Genomic DNA, 22,659 nt, shown 5'->3' on the forward strand with positions numbered 1-22,659 from the left:
GATTTTAAATCAAAATATAAATTGGTTGAAAGATGAATTAACTTGCATACATCTTTACTTGAAATCTCAAATTAAATTTAAGGCAATTAGCTACATCCCTCGGGTTTCAAAATATTTTACAAATCTTTTCTTGTAAGCATGGAAATGCAATAATACTTAATAAAGTAGTATACTATTCAATTCATCTATCGTTTCCCGGCCAAAATTTTGCTTTCAATGCCTCAAAATTTTGAGGACTCTTATGTTAAAAAACAAATTAGTAATTTTGACATAATCAGTAATTTTCAAATTAAAAAAAAAAATAATAGTACTTGATATTGTTTATTCATCCACGTACCATGTTTATCATTGGATTTAATACAATTACTAAGAATTACTACTAAAATCTTAACTTGCAGCACTACTAATTATATCGATCAGCGAAAATATAGAATTAATATTAAGTATGGTTGGTAGCGACATATAATTTTAATTTAGTGATCTCCACTAGTTAAGGGTGGCAAAAATATCCGTCCGGTCCGAACTCGGGCCACACCCAGGCATTTTAGCGGGCCAGTCTTGGGCATTAATTGATAAACTCAGAATCCAGATTTTATTAAAAAAAATATTATAAAATATATATCATTTTAAATATTTATATTTATTTGACTCATTTATTATACATATATAAAGTTTTAAACACTTAAAGTTCATATTTTCATGTCAAATTTCATTAAAATAAATTTAAAACTTATAAAATTACCAAAAAATAAAAAATATATACACATATAATATTAAAAAAATATAAAATTCAGATACCCGGATTAAAACCCGACACAACCCGGCCCGAGCATCTATGCATCCAGGTCGGGTTCGGTCATTGCGATATCCGGACCCGATCCGGGGTTTTGACATCCCTACCACTAGTAGGTTTTTTGGAGAAATTTTTATTTATTTTAGTGTAGATAGCAGGCAAGACTATATTTCTTAATTTTAATAGGACTCTTACGAGTATTATTTCTATATACTATATATAAAAATAATCAAGTTACTAATAACTGGATGAAAGCAAAAAATAACTCCTCAACGTACGAAATTATAGAGGATCTCGTTTAAAATCAACCAGTTCCATCGAATTGAATATGATTGTATTTATGATAGCATTTACTATATTAGAAATATCAATCAATCCAATTATTGCAATTGTTCAGGATACCCTTTTTCAGATTCTAGTTAGTTGGTTGGTAGCGACAAATGATTTTAATTTAGTCGAGTTATTTGATCTTGGGCGAATGAAAAAGGAAAGGGACAAGATTATATAAGCTGATTATTGCTTGGGCTACTAAGAAGTCATCTCCAATGTAAAAAGGAAAAAGTTGAGAAGTCTCATGTGATGGGGAAATTACAATTTACACGTCATTTTATTTGCTTGGTCCTGGATAGTCAATTAATTTCACACGTACGCGTCCCGCATTTATAACTATAATTTTATATAGCACCGTAATGCTAAAATTAATAATATTTGATACGATCAAATTACTTAATAAGAATACAATACAAATAAATAGATACAAATCGTTAAATTTAACACAATTAATTAAATAGACAAGGTCTGAACGATTTTTTTCATGTCAGATTAGAGTTAAGTTCTTGACCGATTTTAATCGAATAATGACACAATTATATTTTTTATTCTAAATTAATTTATAAATTTTTGTTTTGAAAATTCAAATATTGAACATAAATATCTCTCTTTTTGTTGATTGGAAGAATGAACATATATACAATGTTTCATTTATGAAATTTTATAGATTTAAAACTTCAATAATGTAAATTTGTAAAATATTGATAGACATTCATATATATATTGGGTAATTTATTTAATTTTCATACCAGTTTAAAATTTCAATATTTTGACATAATTATTAAATAAATCGTGTTTAAAATAAGGGTGGGCAAATTCGGTTTGGATCGGTTTGAGACATATTATCAAACCGATCCAAACTTATCGGTTTGAAATATTCCCAAACCGATATAGACATAAATTTTTTATAAACCGAACCGATCCAAACCGACTGGATCGGTTTGGATCTTCGGTTTGAGTTATAATAACAGAATATATACTGGTTTTATATTTGTTCACAATAGAATAATTTTAATAAACAAAATCTCTCCATGTTCAATCAAAACAAACTTACAAAATTTGTTCACAACATAATACATTATAATAAAAAAGTTCTCCCCATGTTCAATCAAAACAAACTCACAAAATTAAAATAAATTTGAACAACATTTAACAATCAAAATATTGTGCATTTGTCGTCAAAACTTATGCCCAATTGCTTTTCATTTGTCAAAATCTGCATAAAATGGCAAATATAATTAGTTAGATTACTTAACTTAGAATATAATGTAATTATACAATATTTAAAGCATAGTTACCTTGCTCCACAGACGCACATAATTCCAAATCACTGAAGGATGATGATAATGCTTCTACATCAAACTTCCTAATATATTTTTCATCCATACCAGATGCTTTAAGCCATTGTTGACTGCATATCAAAGCCTCCACCATTGTAGGGGTTAATGAACTTCGAAATGCATCAACTACACGACCTCCGGTACTAAAAGCCGATTCAAAAGCCACAGTAGATACAGGAATTGCTAACACATCCTTTGCAATTTGTGACAAAGTCCTAAACCTGGCACTATTTGCACTCCACCAGCCCAAAACATCAAACTGATCATCATTTTCATCCTCACTAGGTTCGAACAAATACCTCTCAACCTCATTTTTCAAATCAATGGAATTTTTCTGCACTTTTAACTGCTTATATTGAGTCTTTGTATTAATAAATTAGTAGTCCTTGCCACTTTTCCTTCTTAAACCCGCATCAATTGCCCAAACATCATTACTAGATTGGCTACCACCACCAGAAGTAGATTCCACAGGACAATAGGTCTTATATAGCTATGAAAATAAATTGAAGTAAATATGAATACATTTAAATTAAAAAAAAATAAAATAACTATTATTATAACTAAATTTGTTTTGAAAGTTTAAGAATATACCTTCAAAAGTAGCTTCTTAATGTTTGATGTAATTTCTTCCACTTTCTCAGGATTATGCAATTGTTCAAAGCAAAACGACACATAATTCAATTTGTACCTTAGATAAAAAAAGAAAAAAAGAAATTAGAGTAAATAATTAGCACAATAGATTTTATCATAAAAAATAAAAAATTCAAATGAAATAACAGATTTTTACCTTGGATCAAGCACCACAGCAATGATCAATAGGTGGTTGATGGTGTCCACAGAACCCCAATACCTGTCACACTTTATTTTCATTTTTGCAGCCATTTTACTGAGAAGTACGTCCTCATTTTCAATATACAAATGCAATTGGGTTTGAATGGTGCAAAGATGATGAAAATACAAGTTAGATGTCACTGATAATGAAGCACTAAAATCAACTGTAACATCATTGAAAATTTTCAAAAACTCAATAAATATTTCAGCATTTTTCCAATCTTCAGCAGTGGGTGGCCTGATCTGTTCTGCCTTCCTCTCATTGAAAAAACTCATATATGGTCCATCATGTTCCTCTTCTTCGAGCCTTTCAAAAGCTTTCTGAAAGTGTATGGCTCTCGACAACATAGTGTAGGTAGAATTCCATCTAGTGGGCACATCATATGCTAAAAGTCCTTTATTTTCAATTTTCTCTCTCTCAACACATGATTTAAATTTATGCAACCTCAAACCAGAAGACCTCACATACATAATTGCATTGCGAATGCTAGCAATTGAGTCATGCATCTCTTTAAGCCCTTCAGTCACAATCAAATTAACAATATGGGCACAACAACGTAAATGTAAACAATCTCCATCTAAAATCATTGCATCGCCCTTCCAATTTTTCAACTTTTTTTTCAAATAATTAACAGCAACATCATTAGCACTCGCATTATCAACTGTAATAGTCATCACTTTTTCTATATCCCAATCAAGCAAGCATTTTTCAATGAGCTTGCCAATTGAATCCCCTTTGTGGCTTGTTATTTGGAAAAAATTCAAAATCCTCTTCTGTAATTTCCAATTATGATCAACCCAATGGGCTGTCACAACCATATAATTAAAATTTTGTATGGAAGTCCAAGTAGGGGTGGGCATATTTTAACCGAACCGATCCAAACCGACGGTTTGGATCGGTTTCATTAATAAAAATACTGGTTTCGGTTTATTGGATTATAAACCGATATCACTCGGTTTGGATTCTAGGACAAAGTTTATCGCACAAAAAATGAAACCCATAAGACTCTACTTCCCTAAATAGAACCTCATTAAGAATAAAATACATAGCTACAGTCTTCCTACAATCCTCCTTATCAAACTTTCCAGCAAGACCCAACCCACTACCATACACAGTATTCCCAGTGCCACTACCACTTGCCATATTAGACTTTTTTTTCTTAACACGGAAGCTTGCTAGTTTAGTTTGAGTCTCATCATCTAAAGTAGCCCAATATTTTTCACATTGTTCCTTAAGTGAGTCCACAAATTAGAAGTCTCATTAAACTTACTATCACACTTATACTGCTTCCCACAATATTTGCACTTACATGTCTTATTCACTTTATCTTTGATATGATGAGGCCAAGCTTTTGAACCCCTTTCACTGTCATGAAGACGACCACCCCCTATTTTAGATTTCTTACTTTTAGGTTCCAGAAAATCATCCATCAATGTTTCTCCATCTTTCATGATATCATTCATATTAGAATTATCTTCCATGTTGAGAGCTTCTACAATTAATAAAGATTAAAAAAATAGTTATGGAATTAATTAATCAAATAAATTATCATCAATTATAGTATTATACCTAAATCCATTTTAACTTGGACTAAAATGAAATAAAATCTCAGCAAGAAAAATAAAACCAAGAAAAATAATTAATCAAATAAATTATCATCAATTATACCTAAATCCATTTTAACTTAGGCTAAAATGAAATAAAATCGTAGCAAGAAAAATAAAATCAAGAAAAATAATTAAATGAAATAAAATCGTAGCAAGAAAAATAATTAATCAAATAAATTATCATCAATTATACCTAAATCCATTTTAACTTTGACTAAAATGAAATAAAATCGTAGCAAGAAAAATAATTAATCAAATAAATTATCATCAATTATACCAAAATCTATTTTTACTTTTAACTAAAATGAAATAAAATCTTAGCAAGAAAAATAAAATCAAAACATACCTCAGGAGACTTGAGAATGAGTGATTGAGAATTTGAGATTGAGAGAGTTAGAGAATGATAGGAATTAGGAATAGGAAGCACTGGAGTCTGGAGGTGGAGGTAGAGGCGTGAGTGTTTGGAAAATTAGGTTTATCTTTTTGTTTTTATAGTAAGAGATATGCTATTGTGTATGTAAGTGTACATTTCCTTTGTGTACGTATGAAAGTGTAAATTTTGGATTGAATCGGTTTGAATCCATTTGAAATCTTTCCAAACCAAAATCCAAACCGAGTGATATCAGTTTATAATCCAATAAACCGAAACCAGTATTTTTATTAATGAAACCGATCCAAACCGACCTAAACCGTCGGTTTGGATCGGTTGGGTTAAAATATGCCCACCCCTAGTTTAAAACGTCTTAGATTTGACATAACATGAAACTCACACAACATGAACATAATCTAATGATCTGTTTTGCCAGCCAACATCTGTTGTTTTGGGTGGCCACCATTGGTTCATTGCTACCACTAATTAGACAAGCAAATGCAATGATACTGGGTATGCAACTTGAGTGACTTTTCATATGATGAATGTTGGAAAATTAAATCCTAAAGACGTTGGTTTTTCGGCTTTGATTTTTTTTTCTTGCCAATAAAGAACCACCAACATTTTGATGTAATAATTCATGAATTTCTATTTTTTCTTTCCACCCAATTTTTTACTTGTGAAAACGGGGCTTAAATCAGAAGCACGTGGCTGATCGCTAGGCAAAGAGAGGTAGAGAACAAGGACGCAATTCTTTTCTAGCCAAAATTTTGCCTTCAATGCCACGAATATCACCATATATCTAATGCAGCATAGGCTGACCGACAAAATTGTGATCTCTTTACTTTTAAATCTAAAAATAAACCCCCAAAAGAAAAAAAAAAAAAGTAACGAAAACAAGTTTTTAGCGTTTTAATCGGCATAAATCAAGCACCACAGCACCCTCTCAACTCCGACGGCATATGTTCACAACTTGTCTATTCCTCTTCTTGACACCAGATCTTGCAACTTTAAGGCTTTGATGAAAACCACTCAACCGCATTCTTCAGATCTGGCTGGTAGTAGTTATCTCCAACCTGCAAATGTTTGCAATAGCAGAGGAGAGGAGATAATATGAAAAAAAAAAACTCCACTATTGTCAACAATCACAAACACAGTTCACCATCTGCAGTGGCAAGACTATTCAGAACATGACTAGCTTAACTGAGCATACCAACTTCATACTAACGTGTACGAAGCTAGCAGTTATCACCAATGATGTAAGGAAAAATCATTAGAGCAACAATTTTAATCGTAAGCTCAGAAGCCAAGCGTAACTAGTGAATTTCATTGGAGAAACCATTAAGACAGGTTTCTTCTTACAAGTTAGTGCTTCATCACTGCTAAGGAGGAAAAAGGTGGTAAAAAGCTAAATAACGAATTCAAATTGGAAGTAATCAGGCACTATGCCTTTTGTCAAATTTCTGGAAAAACATATTGAAAATCCAACTGTTATTACATGACCAAAGATAAAGAAATTCAAATCAAGATTAAGAAGCTTCCTTCATTCACTTAGCAAACAAAATCCAAAATACAATACAAATGATAGTAAGCATTCATCCAAGTGATAGACCAAGGAAGCATTAGAAAATGAAAATCATGCTAGATAAAAGCAACAGACTTCTAAATTACGTGACTAGCTATCACCTTTGCCATTCTGTGGATCTCATGTTTCATAACAGATTTGTGAAGTAATGCAGCGGGTTTATTCTGTTTCTTGGTTTTAGTCGTCGCAAGCACCACAACTTGATCTTTCCCAGGTTGAATGGTAACTGTTTTCTAGTTAGCCAATCCTAACACAGAACCACACTGTAAGACTCTCAAGCAGACTATTTTTTTTTTTTAAAATGAGATCTCAAGCAGACTAGTTAACCAAGCTCTAGACTCAATTAAGAAATGCAATTGAAACTTCTAAACTAATCAGAGGCCAAACTTCAAATTCTACTTAAGCCAAAAACTGTAAGAACTTAATAACACTATCTTTGGACTCAAAACAATCAGCATCCAAGGTTCATTTTCTAGGGTATCAAACAGTAAGGAATCATCGAATCCAAAAAAATCATTTCACATAAACATAATAATAAAATGTCAAAATTCAAAAACTAAGATCTTCATCTATTCTTTAGCATACAAGAAGAAGCTCAAATCAAATTTCCTCAACAAGCAAAGCAGTTCAGCAATAACCTAAGCAACCAAACACCACCCACTTACAAGCTTAATTTTTTTTTCCCCTATTCCCACAAAACCGACCAAAAACAAAAGTAGAGCATTCAATTTTTCTCCCACCAAATTTATAAACAGAACATGTGATTACAGCGCTTGAAAGTGTTAAGATTTGTAGAGATTGTTAGTCTCTTTGCTAAACTGAGCACTAGCAGATCCTCTTCCAAACTCCTTCACCAAAAAACAGTTGTTCTTCTTCACAATCTCCCATATCAACTGCCCCCCCACTGTTGCCATCTTCTGTTAACCTACACTCCCCCAAAACCAAACCAAATCACCACAAAATCAAAATCCAATTAATCTTAAATTACAGAGTCTAGAAAACAAATTCCATCGAATCATAGAGATCGTAGCTGTCGGGGATTCTGGTTTTGATTGATTTGGATATCTCGAGTGGAGGCTGATAGGGTTTTACTTCTAAAATGAAGCCATAAACCCTAATTTAGTTCTCTTTTTAATTTTAAGAGTTCTATTACTTGGAGGGTAGGGTTAATTTCCAATTATTACGGTTCTGTCCAGTAAATTTTTGAGTGACAAGAATACCCTTCTTATTCTTCTTCTTCCTATTATTATGATTAGTAGTTTTGGTAGTTATTTACAGTTTAACCGATCCAGAAAACATATTTTATATCTCCTTGAAAACCCTTGTAATAGAAAAAACATGTTACATCATCCCAAATTATTATTAATACAGAATGCCATGAGACGTCACATTTGTGTATCTTGCACTTTACAAAATTACAGCTGATACTAAAGATTAGATCTCAGTCCTTGTTATTTTTTCTCAAAAAAAAAAAAAAAGTTAAAAAGATATTAAAATTGTACAAAGAATTAGTAATTTTGGAAAATACCATTTAACTTATCCTAAGAGTGCAAATTAGAGAGAGGATATCAAACATCAAATACCAACAACACTATTTTAATTGTATTATGTAAGACAAACATTCTAAATTAACATTAAGTTTATCATATCGTATTAATTATATTGCATTAAGTTATATTGCTTTATTTTATATTCTACTGCAATGTAATATTATATTTTGTGTAATATGTACTACGTTATATAAAAAAGAGATCTACGTGATCATTTATAAAACTAAAATGATGTGGATAATCATTTCAACAAACCTTAAGATTGTGGGTAGCTTTTCCCCTTAATAATATATATTTTTATTTAAATAAATTAAAAATAATAATATGAACCGTGCCATGTTAAACAAACCCATAATACATTAGAATACAGCATACAGCATTGAAGATTTACCAAACATGCAATCCCATGTACTGTGATTTGCTTAACTAACACACCCTAAAGACATAACAAAGAAAAAATTGCTGGCGCTAGGTATAAATTACTACTCATGTTCCAAATCAAGTAACTGAAGAAAATAAAGTTAATAGCCCTCTTGACTCCACCTCAATTCATGAATTAAGAACCCAATAGCAGGTAACAAGAGCCTCCTAATACCAGATCACCAGCTTTACAACTCAACTAATGTTACACTATTTACATAGGAAAAGCAGGAGGCCTTCATCCTTCCTAGTTCTTACACCTACAACAGCCAAATGTCACGAAATTGTACAAATGGATTCTAGCTATGCAAAGAGTCCTGCTAAGTATGCAGCAGATACTAGGCAATCAATTCAGATAAAAATGCCCAGTACACTGACCAAATTTATAGTAGAAAGCACCTACTGTAACCTCTCCCCGCGGGTACCAAATTCACAAGTTGCTTCATGTCAAAGCTCGGTTTGCCGGTCTCGCAGAACCATTCACTGCTTCATTTATCCTACTGAACACTAACTTTAGAGGGATACAAGAAATTACAGGACCCTTGGGCTTCTGCTCCGCTGGCTTCCTCTCTACTTGGCTAGTTAGGGAGGAGAGTTTCCGAATCTTTTTGGATAACGACTCAGGTTTTCTGGATTTCAGTGATTTACTTGATGAGTAGCGTGATGATAATTTTTTACGCTTGTTGGAATTTCTTCCAGCTTCTGATTTTTGCTTAACTGGATAACCCATTGGAGCAGACTCCACAACAAACACACGAGTTGCATCAGATTCCATGCCATCACAATAGCCATCACCCAAAACTTCAACCATCAGAGGGTGACCTATGATAGCTTTACCATTCAATTTACTCATGAGGGAAACCAGTGGAACATGCTGTCGCCGGTAGCCAGCTTTCACCTCAAGCTCAACGTTGTACAGTACAGAATCAACACAAAGGTTTCTGACGGGAAAATCCTGATATCTGGAGTGAACTGTGTACCGAGTCTGACGAAAGGGAAGTGACCTTTTTGGATTCAAGGATTCATCGGACAACAGCTTCACCTCTGTGGTTCTCATATGAGGTAAAGACTTGCCCCAAGGCTGCTCTTCAGTTTCAGATTTCAACTTGGAACCACAAATGCTATCACAATCAACCTTGTGATCAAAAGAACCATGAGAGAGACCATCCAGGCGGTGCAAACTGTCGACAAAAGTATTTGGTTCATCATTCATGTCTGAATATTTTCTTGAGGCCTGTTTTCTATTCTTACTCATATGTCTTGACTTCCTCTTTCCTTTTGACTGCCACTTTGATGTACCTTTCTCCATCCTCTGGCTAATATTATTGGCATGAACAGCCATGGAACAGGGAGAACCAGATTCATTAAGCCCCTCGTTCCTCAAAGTTACAGCTTCAACTTCACTGCATTGACTAGGTTGCCTTCCTGAGACACCAACTTGAGGCTTCCCTGGTGAAGAAGGCACAATTATAGGAGAAATACCTAGCATAATCAAATTGTAAATTAATAAAAGAAGGAAAATCTAAAAATTAAAATAAGAAAACTTTCACACTACTAACTTTCATCTTTTCCTCCCTCTGCGAATTCAAGAAGGGAGAAGAGAGTCCACAACCACACATATTTCCTAATCATTATGACAAGAGCATTAATGGCACAAGGCTGGAAACGGAGCAAGTTTGACTAACCCTCTATTATAATGATTAGGCTACATAAATACTGAAGTTCACAAATGTGTTGGTCAAGAATACCTGTACCATGTTTATCCTCCCCAACAAATGGCACATCAAACAACCTGTCTTTCCCTGCCAAACCTGGTATGCTGGAAATTTCAGTCTCCTTCATCTTTTGATTGCTATGGCTACCATCACAAGCAGGTCCAGAGGCATTTAATGAGACGCCATTGTCATATGAAACTCCAGTGCTTTCAGAGTTGTTAATTACCACAGATGTACTTTTCCTTGACTCATTAGATTCTACTACAGAAGCTTTGCTGTCAGATAACCCTGGAAGAGATGAGCCGTTTGAAGTGGCAAGTTGATCACAAATAACTGGGACAGACACCATAGCCGTACTCTCCAAAACTTTTGTCAAAGGCCGACGGCGATTTTTCCTCTTTAAGAATTCATGGACATTCGCCACAGGAGTTCTCTTTCTTTTTAAAGTTGAAGAACAACCTTTGCTACCACTCACAGGACCTCCATTAGACACATTGCCATTTTGTGAATTGCACAATGAAGCACTTTCTTGTTGAATTAACTCAGGTGCCCCCCCAGCCTGTACTTTCCTTTTTGAGCCTACTCCCATGCCAAGGTCCTCAAGTCCTCTCATACGCTTTGTTCCCTCCATTCCATCATCCTCCGAGTCATTTGGTGTTCTTCTCCTTTTTCCTTGCACAGAGAGCTCTTTAGAACCGTTAATAAGATTAGGCTCTTGAAAAGAAATTCCATATTGAGATAATTCAGGTGCTGAATCTGAACTGTCTTCAGAATCACTTGTTTGATCAGTCATATCCTCATTTTCTTTGCTAGAATGGGACATCACAGGAGATTCTCCTGTCAAACTACCTTGATCCCCACCTGAATTATCAGGTCTAACCCAGTAGTCTGGATGATCCTTGCCTAAGCGAGCACTCTCAAGCTCAAGAGCGTGAAGGATGGCATCTTCCCTCCTAGCGTACTTCACAGCTTTCTTACCTGAACTTGCAGCAGAAGCCTTTGCTTTTGCAATGCATTCATCGTATTCTCCACAACGGAACGCCTTTACCCTCTTAGACTTTTCAAGATTATACCAATCCCTAAGCCATCAAAACAAATAGATTTAGTCAAAAAATTTAGACAACATGCACACATCAATTGAAAACTTAACACCCAGAAATTTAAAGAAGCCAACATTGTAAGAGCAATAACTTAATTACTCTTCAACCACATTCAAAATACTTAAAGGCAATATCAGAATATTATCAAGAACATAAAACATAGATAAGAGTTTGGTTCCTGCCTACAGATAGCTAGTCTTGTCTACTTCTCATATTAAAAGAAATATTTTGAGACATCCAAAAGCATTGGTTGTGTAATCCTATAAAATTCTATTATTGTCTCTTAGAACTGATCCAAGACACACACATATTAAGCATGCATCTCTTACATGCAGCAAACCTCAAGCTTACACCTAAAACACAATGTTCTAATTTCTATCATTAAAAAGCCAATGCTCTGTATGGTTCCCTGAACTCAGCCATATCAACAAATTGTTCAATGCGTATATGACATAAACTTTGAAGGGCTCATATAAACTAAAGTAACAACCTCCAGTCCCCTCATACAACTTCAAATGACAAACTCGTTATTAGAAAACTTTGCAAGCAAACAACTTCAAATGAAACCAATTATTATGCTACCTTCCCTTTTCTGAATCTTCAAATACAAGTATCCCACTGCATCCCATTCTTGCCTGGTCTCAAACCCAGAACATCAAACTCCAGCGACACAGACAACCAATTACATTAATAAGATGAAAATCCCAAAAAGAGAACTAGCAGGCTCATTTTCATTCATTGCCTGGTCTTTATTTTTGGGTCAAAAACCACAAGCTCAAGCTCAACCATCAAGCTAAGTGACTATCAAGACTACAGTAGCACAAAAATCACAATAACAAACAACATAAAAGATCATCACCAAGCTTCCACTAGCAGAAATAATCAAGGCAGAAACAGTTAAAAGCAAGGAGAAAGCTAAGTAAGAAAAGTAAATGGGGCACTCACACACTGGCATCCTCGCGGCCGAGAAGCTTAACAGGGGTACCAGATCTTGGTGAGACCAAACAACCCTCAGAAATCTCATCAAGACCCAGAATCCGACCCGGCCACCACGTCCCGTTTCGTCTCCGTACCCAAACCAACCCGCCAACAGCCGGGTCAATGTTATTGTTTCTGTTGCCATCATCTTCAGATTCAGGACTACCCATCATCACAAAAACCCACACTACCAAAAATCTACGATTTCTATAAAAACAAAAAATACACTACAAAAATTATCAACTAATTTTTAAAAACCCACCAAACTGATCTCATAAATCAATCTTGGCCGTTCATGCGACACGGGTTTGTTTTTTGAACAAGAGCATACAAACCCTTTAAGCCTGTGAACACAGAAGACAAACCCAGTAAACAAAATCAGCAAAACAAAAGCAAATATTGCATGCTGTACAGAACCCAGAAAAAATATTTTTCAAAAAAAAATCCTAAAAGGCAACAAATTAAAACTTTTTGAAAACGATACCTGAAGTAAAGAGCTTTATGCTTAAAATAGATCTAATTACGAGAAAAATACAAGAAAATTTAAAAAAATCTGTTTTTTTTTTTTTTCTCTTTTTCTTTAGTGTTTTTTAGTACTAGAGTTGCGTTGAGATTTTGTAGAAGCAAAAATCTCTGTCTTGTTTATGTGGGTTTTGAACATAGTACGACAGAAACTGTGAAGTAAAATGAAATGCGTTCTGTGCTTCGGATCAAAATATTAAAACCCACAAAAATAATAATAATAATCATTAATATTATTATTAATAAATGAAAAAAAAAGCGCACCTTTTTTTTTTCTTTTTTTTTTTCCTCTGTTTTCACCAGAAAGAGAGAGAAGAGAGGGATTGTTTGTCTGTACTGTACTGTGCGTATGCGTTTGGGTGAGAGAAGAAAAATATTAAAGAGCGCAGAGTAAAGCCTAGCGAGTGAGGCATTCTCACTCTTTAGTACGGTTTTTAATATACAACTATTAACTTTATTTATTTTCATAAATTTTATTCAATTTCTTTCCATGAGTTTATTTTTACATTTTTATTCATGCCAGACAACAATTTTGAATTTACTTGATAACTTTGGATTTCTTTATGCATGTAAGAGTACTGAATTTATATTTTAAAAAATAATAAATTAAAATTTTACATGACACATGATAACATAGTATTTTCAATAATTTCTTGATTGATGATCGTGATTCATTTTTTACACGTGGTAATTTTATTGAATATTCGTTAATGTCAATATGTTTTACATAATAAATAATGAGATTTTATTTAGGAATCTTTAATGACGCGTGGCATACTTAAATGTTAAATATTTTTGTTGTTTACAAAATGAATTTTATTTCACGCATAAATGATATAATACCTCGATTCAGACATTAAATTGATATATTTAAATTTGTATTGACACTATATATTATAAGAATAGAATTGTTGCAAAACCATTCCACTCTTAAAAATTTGGTAATTTAGTGGATGCTTAAATTTGATTATAAACAATAAATAATTTAAACTTGTTATGTAAACGCTGAAACACATGCTGTTAAGCAAATAATTGTTGGAATAATCTCTTATTTTTTCAACGCAAATAATTGCCAATTATTTTTCTGTATTTTATCCCATTTATGACTGTCAATGAATTTACTCAAATTTGCTAAATAATTAATTATTGACAAGCGTATTCAAATGTACAAACACAAACATCAATCATCTTCTAAATAGTATAATGGCATCCAAACAGCTATTCATATTTCTGATGACGTGGCATGAAATTCGATAATAATCAAACTTCTTAATTTCTTAATTATGTGAAACTGCATGTATTGTACTGTCTAACCAAGAAGTCGTATCATTTGGGTAGACAAGTTGCATAGGATTTTTTCCCACACATGTCCTAGTGTCCTACATGCAAGAGTAGGGCCTACGAATCAACGGCTGTTTATGCATGCGTCCGTTTATGATGATCAAGCAATAGACGGCTGATATTTCACAACTGCAGATCAACAGTTTGGGGTTGTTTTTTTTTTGGCTGAATTTTGAATCTTAATTATTTTCAGTTTTTGTTTTGTTTGCTTTTAATCACTTATATCTGATTATAAGATGCTTAGGTTTAAATAGAAAAAATTAAATATTCTGACTTTTATTTAAATGATAAAATAATAAAATAAAACTTTAATATTCTTTCTCATTAATACCGTATTAAATAAATTTATTTTATATTATACAAATTATCCTTTTATTATTTTTTATTTATCTTTTTCCTTTTACATGTATTCAACTATTTTTTTTTTGTGAATGAGAATTTTAAACATAATAGATCTTTAGGTGAATGTATTTTATAATATATAGGTTCATCTCTTTGTATTTATATTTACTATTTTTATAATAGATTTTTGAATTTCATTTAATACATTAATTTTTATTCCAATGATTAAACAATTATTGATTGACTTATCTGATTAACAAGAAAAATATCAATATAATATACTAAAAATAACATTATAAGCATCATATGTCAGTGTAAAAAAGCTCGTGTATTTGATATATATTTTACTTTTCATGCTTTGTTAAGGTAAAAATTATCAACTTTTTGTTACTAACTAAATAATTTATTTATAGCTTGTCATGTGTTTAACCAATAAATATAAGTTAATATTTATAAGATTATATATGTCAAAATATCATATTTAAGATTTTTTTTTGAAAAACAAACAAATTAACACTTATATTCAAATATTAAAAAAATTATTTAGATATATGCATTCAGACCGATTCAAATTTTAGTCAAATTCATATTCATTCAGATTTCATATAAAAAAAAAACTACGTAAAATTATTTTAGTAACTTCCAGTAATTTATTCCAATTACAAAATAAGGTAAATGCATTAATAATAATACAACTTATTCTCATTCATATAGTTTAAATAAGAGTAATGATACAGCCACAAATTCTTGTATAAATTTATTTTATACAAACAGACGTGTCATTAATTTATTGGTCGAATAAAAATATAAAATAATAAAAACAAATCATGTGGGCCAAATGATATTTAATTTAACCAATCTTATAATGTCACATTAATTTATACAAAATAAATTTATACAAAAATTTATGACTATATCATTACTCTTTAAATAAATAATTTATTTTAATCCTCGTTTGTCATTCTGATCCCATATATTTCAATTCGAGTCTATTTTAATTATGAATCACTAAACGCGCCTGACGAAGGTTGCAGCCCAAACAATTAAACGGTGCGTTTAAATTTGGTTTTAGGTTTATTAAGCTTTTTTTGTCTCTCACGTACCTTTGGACTGGGAGAACTGAAGACAGAAAGAAGAAGAGAAACTAATCAAAACGTATCAATAACAATGACTGGTAATGCTACTTCCAGTGTTCAATTTTAAAATTTTATTTAGAATATTCAATATTGAATCTATACGCATATGGTTACGTCTAATAAGGCACTTTTGAATTTCTTTTTTTTTTTTCCTTTTAATGCAACTCAATTGCGTGATGCCTCAATTTATTCCTAATCAAAGTTCTCTTCTTGAGTTAATTTTCGGGCATTCCAGCTCTAGTTCGAATGTATTTATTTATTTTAAAACATATTGATTACCCTGAGCACTTTTAGTGATGAAACTTTGATGCTTATAGCGATAATTAATTAGAAGTATCAGCAAGATTTAATTTTTATGATTAATTTTATAATTCGGTTCTCTTAAAGCTTTCATCAGCTTGTTTTAGTTTTTTCTTTTTCTTTTTCCTGCTCGAGTCTATTATTGTTAGCGCTAATGGTGCTTTGGTGCTAGCATGTAGAGACTAATAATTGATTATTCACATTTGTGTGTATGAGAGTGTAGAAAGATCTTTCTTTGGAAAAAATGAAAGAAGTTAATTTTCATGTAAAACAGTTTGGAGTTGTACTCAATGTTGCAAGATATTGTCTGTAAGTGGTTCAAAGTAAGACCATTATCAATTAGAAGTTGATGGCATAGTCGTATTATATGTTTAGACATTGAACATTTTTGTAAGATTTCTTATCTTTGTTTATATGTTCTTTCTGTTAGTTTCCTTTGTCTTAAACTATGTTTTACAGACCATGTGCAGGAACAGGAGATGGAAATCGAAGCTTTAGAGGCAATACTTATGGATGAATTCAAAGGTTTGTGGGTGTTTATACTTTCGGGTCTCTGTTTCTACCATTCTGTACTGAGTCTTGGGTTTCTGTGGTCTGCTTCATAACAGAAATTCACTCTGGTGAGAGTGGATTAAATACTTCCAATCAATGTTTCCAAGTAACGTTATCTCCACAGGTATGTGATAAGTAGGAAATTAGAGGTTTTTTTTTTTTAAAATGTGAGCCTTCTAATGTCTAAACTTATGAAGCTGGGTTGAAGCTTCTTCCTGTGATCAGATATTAAGCAGAGGTTTATTGAGCCGAAAGCAATCTATCACCCAAATACAATTTTAAATTTGGGGGCTGAAAGAAATTTTTGGAAGTTGCTGTGTTTTCTGTGTAAATGGATGACTATGTTTGATTCTTATCAGTAACTCTACTAGGTTCTTCATACTTATGGTTATATAAGGAGCCATTATTATTTTGGTCAACGTGTTAGTGATCTAAATTTGCCATGATATGGCAAATTTAGAAAGACAAGAATAGGGATCTTTTGACTATGTTTGTGCTTTGGAAAGTCCATTTTCTTAATGTAATTACCTTGTTTTCTGTTCAACAGGATGATGAGGCAGATGAGTCAACAATGCCTCCAGGTTACTATTTTTCGGTTATAAATTCCCCCATGAATCGTTGTATTTTATTCATCATCAAAGCCTAACCAGTTTGGTTTGGCATGGGAGCTTTACTTGCTGGCTTTCTTAGTTCAGGATTTTATATTCATCATGGACATAAGCTTGTGGCTTAAACTTCTTTTTGCAGTTGAGTTGGCTTTAATTTTCTCACACACAGAGAAGTATCCTGATGAACCTCCACTTTTGAATGTAAAAAGGTTTGTATGCCCTTCTTTGTAGGTCTACTATCCTCCCATGAGAATACTCTACTATTGGTAGGGTGTTATTTTTCCATATGTTACCAATTTCAACTTTTACTTGAATTTTCTTGACTCTTTCCTAAACTTCTGTAATGCTCTTCAAATACCAGACCAGCTTAACACAGCAAATAACTACCCTTTCTTCATTAACTGCCTTCATCTTTGAGTGCCAGCTGATCTTCAAGCATATCACAGAGCTGCATCTCTTTTCCATTTTTCTCTTTTTGATAAGCGCCTAACCTGTCTACATCATTCAGATTGTTAATCGCAGATAATTAGGAGCTATACCCTTATTTGAGACTCACTGTTTGTTTGTTTGTGGATTTTTATTTTTAATTTTTTTTAATGAACATGCATTTTTAAGCCTGAAGTTTGTATTCATGGTTCAGCTTGCGAGGAATTCAAGCTGGTGATCTTAAAATCTTGAAAGAAAAGCTTGAGCAAGAGGTATGTTTTGCAAGAACTTTTTGGTGCTACTTGCATTTTTACTTTTTCACTTTATTCTATAGGTTAGACAACGCACACAGCATCCTGATGTTGTTCTGTCTCTATGCATTTCTACTAAAGATTTAAATTTCCGGAGTTGGAAAGATTAATTTAAACTGAAAAGGATAACAGTATTTACAGTGAAATCTTGATGAGTTAAAATGACCTTCCAGATACTTGGGTTCTGCAGGCATCTGAAAATCTTGGTATGGCCATGATTTATACACTGGTTACATCAGCTAAGGAGTGGCTGTCTGAAAGATATAGCCAGGATGCCGGTATTGATAACACTGGAGAAGAAGAGTTGGAAAAAGATGAGGTAGTCTTTTTCTTTACAGTACTCTGTTTATACATTTGCTAAATTGAAGTATATATACAAGTCTAAGTGACTACTGTCGGAAGATACCAAACCCTCCACCTATGCCACAATGACAATTGAAACCATCCACTACTGTATGGTGTGCTACTGGTCCATAAGTTTAAGCTACTACATATATATATGGAACTTGCTTTTCCACTTATTTCATGCATGGTAATGATTGTGTTGATAATTTAAATCTGTTTGTGGAGAATGTGATGTTCCTTTTATATTGGCTGCTGGTATGGGGTGGAACTCTTATCAAAATCAAAGGGAAATTTCTGATCAACAGAGGGGAAAAAGGAAAAAAAATATTATATCTTGCACCTCCTGATTCCAAATGAATGAGAGTTGATCCATCTATAAGGTAGAAAAATTGTGTGAAATATTTAGTGATGGGTGTTGTCCATTCTTCACATTTGCTTTTGTGACTTTTTAGTTGTCTCTCTATTATTGCACCTTTCTTATTATTATTTTTTTCGTTTCTGCCAAAGTTCGTGTTTATGGAGGAGACTAGGCTGTTTCATTCCTTCTGTTCTTCTCCTCTTCTTCTACTTCTTTTTGCTTTTTGTTAATATTTTTCACCATAATAGGTAATTGTTCCACATGGAGAACCAGTCACTGTTGAGACATTTTTAGCATGGAGGGAAAGGTTTGAGGCAGAGTTGGCATTGGAGCGCGCCAAGTGAGTCCTACAAATCACATGAAAAAGTTTACATTTGGTTGTCAGTTTTCCTTTTCAAAGAGATTTGTATCTCTTGGGCGCTCAACCTGCTATGGCTGGACCATTCCTAAGATACTATATATTTGTTTGAATGATTATATCCATCTTAAATGACGTTGCTTCCACTTTCAGGTTAATGCCTGAGTCTGCGTTAACAGCACCCAAGGAGAAAAAGCTCACAGGCAGACAATGGTTTGAAAGTGGAAGAGCTACTGCAGTATCTCAGGTATCTCTCTGTCTGTTCAGATGCACCAAAATCTGGTACCTGTAGACTAAATATGCTTTTAGTTGCATGTTCATATCATCAGTAGATTATTAGTGATAGCATTATTATGGATGGAGAAGCATTACTATGGGTGGAGTACTAGATAACAGAACTATTGTATGTTGGAAACTATCATATCTTCGTTTCTGCTATGTCTATGACCAGGGCAATGGAATGTGAACTTCAATATTCTTATAACATTAATCATGGGAGTGGACTAGCTATCTCAATGAGGTGTAAGACATTGTTTTCTGACCAGAAACAGTTGATTTTACACCACTCTTTTTGTATATGGTCTGGTAAAGGATGCATATATTATTGTCTGTGTGAGCTTGGTTTTGAGTTGGGAATTTCATTTTTGTTTGTTTTCCTTTTTATCAATAGAAGTGGAGAAGTTGGTACTTCGTGATATTTCTTTAAAAATACAGAGGTGCCATTTTTACTTGAGTGCCCTTTATGTTAACTTCTCTGGCTTACACAGAAAGGTGCAGTTACAGTCAATGAAGTATCTGATGATGAGGATGACGAAGATATTGACTTTGATGATGATGATTTTGAAGGTGAATCTTACTTACCATCCCATTAGTTCATCTGCTGACAATAGCAAGAGCATATATATACCATTTCTTAAAGAGTTATGAATAAAATTCATCCGTCATTATTCCATGGAAACCTAGTGGGAAGACATATTTATTTCTTTGGTGAATTGCAGATGACGAGGTAGATATGCTTGAACATTATCTTGCTGAGAAATCTGACTCGTCCACTCACTCTTCAAGGCAGCCGAGCTGAATGGAAGCATTATAAACTACGAATGTTCTTGTCGGAAATGACTGCTGGCACTGAAGATTATTAGTATTGTTCTGGGCGTCATCTTAATATATTAGCCCCAGTTATCTTGGGTGGGAGAGTTCAGTTTCTAATCCTAGTGTATCTTGAGCAAAACAGAACATACTTTGTGCCATTTTCCGTATAGCAACCTGTTGAGATTTAGTGAAAAATGGAATTTGTCTTCTATTTAAGAACTTTTGGAAGATACATTATAATCTCTATAATTAATTATAATATTAGAGATTTCAATACTTGAATTTTAAACTTTAGTCCCAATACTATATGTTACTTATCTGTTAAATGATAAATGTAAAATTACTTATTACTTTATTCTATTATTAAATTGATGAATGCCACATTTATTGGGACTTAAATGTTTAGATTTCTAGTATTACTCATAAATTAATAGATTTGGGACTATAGAAATCTATTAATTAACTGATAAATTATAATGTATTAATTTATATAGTGTGTTTGCAATTCAATGAATGTACATTTAATCAATTAAAAATTCACTATATTTTACCGATATAATCAATTGAATATGAATCAATTCACTAACACATACATTAAATTAACCAAAAAATAAAATTCAAAATTTATTGCAATTTGAGGATTTATTTTCAGAACTTCTAGATGCGATAAGAAAAATTAAAGATAAGGAGAAAATAAGTGACATGAGAGTCATGTTGTATACAATAAAATATCAGTCAAATATATTCGTACTTTAACAAATTATCAATTTACGTTATGAATCCGACCATAGAGGTACACAAAATTTTTTAGAGAAATATTATCTTAATAGTTTAGCTTATTAGCTCAAGTCGGGATAGTAAAAGTTAGTATTAATTTATTCGATTTGTTTTTTTAATCAAATAATTATAAATGCAATGATCAATTTGGCCAAAATGGAAGATCCAAATTCGACGCCGTCACGAATCTGCCATGATCAAATAAAAATCCACAGATGCAGCACCTTAGAAACTAAGTAAAGGGATTAAAAATTTTGTTTTAGGAATTGAAGATAATTGCCGTCAATTTAATTTTCCTTCTTATTAATAGATAGGGGTCGATAGAACTTTAATCCATTTTAATTAAAAGAATAAAATTAATGAAAATTAAATAGGTTGGGCTTCAAAACTGCATAATGTGCACTATTCTGATGAACAAATTGGGCTGGGCCTGAAATGTAAAAGGCTCACCGAGTTTGACTTGATTGATAGATGTTGGCTACAATGGACGAAATATAATGTCATGATAAAGAGTGATGTGTGTGTTTTTGTGTGTATGTGTGTTTTTTATTTTTTCTGTTTTCACTATTTGAATTTTGATTTTAAACATTAATTTTTTTTAAACTTTAATGTTTCAATTTTAAAATTTTTAATTTTAATCATTCTGATCAGCCTAATCTAATTCAATCTAATAATTTAAGGGCTTGATTGAGTTGAGTTGAATATGTTTATTTAATTAAACTGAGTCATTTGTTTAAACATAATTAATAGTGGGTTGGATTAGTTTCTAACAAACCTAATAAACTCCATTCCATGTCCACTTCTAAGTCTTTATTTGTAATTATCATGGCTTATGACCTTCACTATTTATTTGAGTAGTTTTAAATAGTTTTATTTAATTGACCACTCGAGTAAATGGGTGGTCCTTATTTGATTGAGCCATGTTTGGTATTATTGGAGAGAGATTTGACATCATGGATTGGGTCTTGAAATTTTACACGGATATGTTGACCAATCCATTAACCACTACCATCAATAGATTTTTCACTCAACGGAAAAGTAAAAAATAATTCAATTATTACAAGAAGCCTCGGAGTCGTAAAGCAGGTATGACTATCACTACATCAGTGTTCCAAATTCCTGCCAACGGGCAATAGCAACAATATTTAGACCAAAACTTAATGTTTCTTCTATTAAGAAGTCGAGATTCGATCTATCCACGATTGTCAAAGAATCAACAAACCAACGTACAATGTTCAGCTTTATAAACTTATTAATGTTTCTTTACCACGTGCACTGACTACTGAGGTTCAACAAACTACTCTTTAGCCTTACGTAACTTATGCTTGATTTATTACGGGTGGGAACTGGGAGTCGGGACTCACCGTTTGTGACATTATTACTTGAAATGTGTTATGTGATGTAACTGATGATGATATTTTTATTTCAATTATTGTATATATTTATTTGTACAAAACAATTATTGTGATTCCATCAATCGATCAGTACTCATTAATTAATTCCGTAAATCTTTGTTTGTTGGTTTCAGGTTACAAGCACAATCACCATTACTGTTAGTATTATTGTTAATT

General features: G+C 32.6%; 2 protein-coding genes and 1 non-coding gene across 8 annotated transcripts; 1 reads left to right on the forward strand and 2 right to left on the reverse strand.

Annotated features, from left to right (window-relative positions):
* Positions 1–6,566: 6,566 nt before the first annotated feature.
* On the reverse strand, positions 6,567–6,658 carry LOC112097127. The gene has a single exon (XR_002904784.1). It is a non-coding gene; the product is annotated as a small nucleolar RNA R24 (small nucleolar RNA).
* A 2,265-nt stretch (positions 6,659–8,923) lies between these two features.
* Positions 8,924–13,527, reverse strand: LOC18037863 (uncharacterized protein At1g51745). 5 transcript variants are annotated; one of them, XM_024180809.1, is made up of 4 exons: positions 13,407–13,527; positions 12,588–12,964; positions 10,576–11,621; positions 8,924–10,309 (listed from the first exon to the last, which is right to left on the reverse strand). In XM_024180809.1, exons 2-4 carry the CDS (start codon positions 12,791–12,793, stop codon positions 9,270–9,272), a joined length of 2,292 nt encoding a protein of 763 aa, XP_024036577.1. In that variant the 5' UTR covers positions 12,794–12,964; positions 13,407–13,527; the 3' UTR covers positions 8,924–9,269. The 5 variants fall into 5 exon arrangements, with proteins under 5 accessions (XP_024036577.1, XP_024036578.1, XP_024036579.1 ...); XM_024180810.1 differs by lacking the exon at positions 13,407–13,527 and adding an exon at positions 13,105–13,312 and having other exon boundaries at positions 10,582–11,621; XM_024180811.1 differs by lacking the exon at positions 13,407–13,527 and adding an exon at positions 13,105–13,312 and having other exon boundaries at positions 8,924–10,276.
* A 2,332-nt stretch (positions 13,528–15,859) lies between these two features.
* On the forward strand, positions 15,860–20,593 carry LOC18037864 (RWD domain-containing protein 1). Of its 2 annotated transcripts, XM_006426408.2 has the most exons (11): positions 15,860–15,999; positions 16,721–16,786; positions 16,870–16,937; positions 17,361–17,394; positions 17,561–17,630; positions 18,062–18,119; positions 18,349–18,477; positions 19,110–19,201; positions 19,373–19,466; positions 19,987–20,065; positions 20,218–20,593. In XM_006426408.2, the coding sequence occupies exons 1-11, from the start codon at positions 15,993–15,995 to the stop codon at positions 20,295–20,297; spliced, it is 777 nt and encodes a 258-aa protein (XP_006426471.1). In that variant the 5' UTR covers positions 15,860–15,992; the 3' UTR covers positions 20,298–20,593. The 2 variants fall into 2 exon arrangements, with proteins under 2 accessions (XP_006426471.1, XP_024036817.1); XM_024181049.1 differs by lacking the exon at positions 16,870–16,937 and having other exon boundaries at positions 15,863–15,999.
* The last annotated feature ends 2,066 nt before the right edge of the window (positions 20,594–22,659 follow it).

Source organism: Citrus clementina, unplaced genomic scaffold (assembly GCF_000493195.1).
Source record: "Citrus clementina cultivar Clemenules unplaced genomic scaffold, Citrus_clementina_v1.0 scaffold_7, whole genome shotgun sequence".
NCBI lineage: Eukaryota > Viridiplantae > Streptophyta > Magnoliopsida > Sapindales > Rutaceae > Citrus > Citrus x clementina.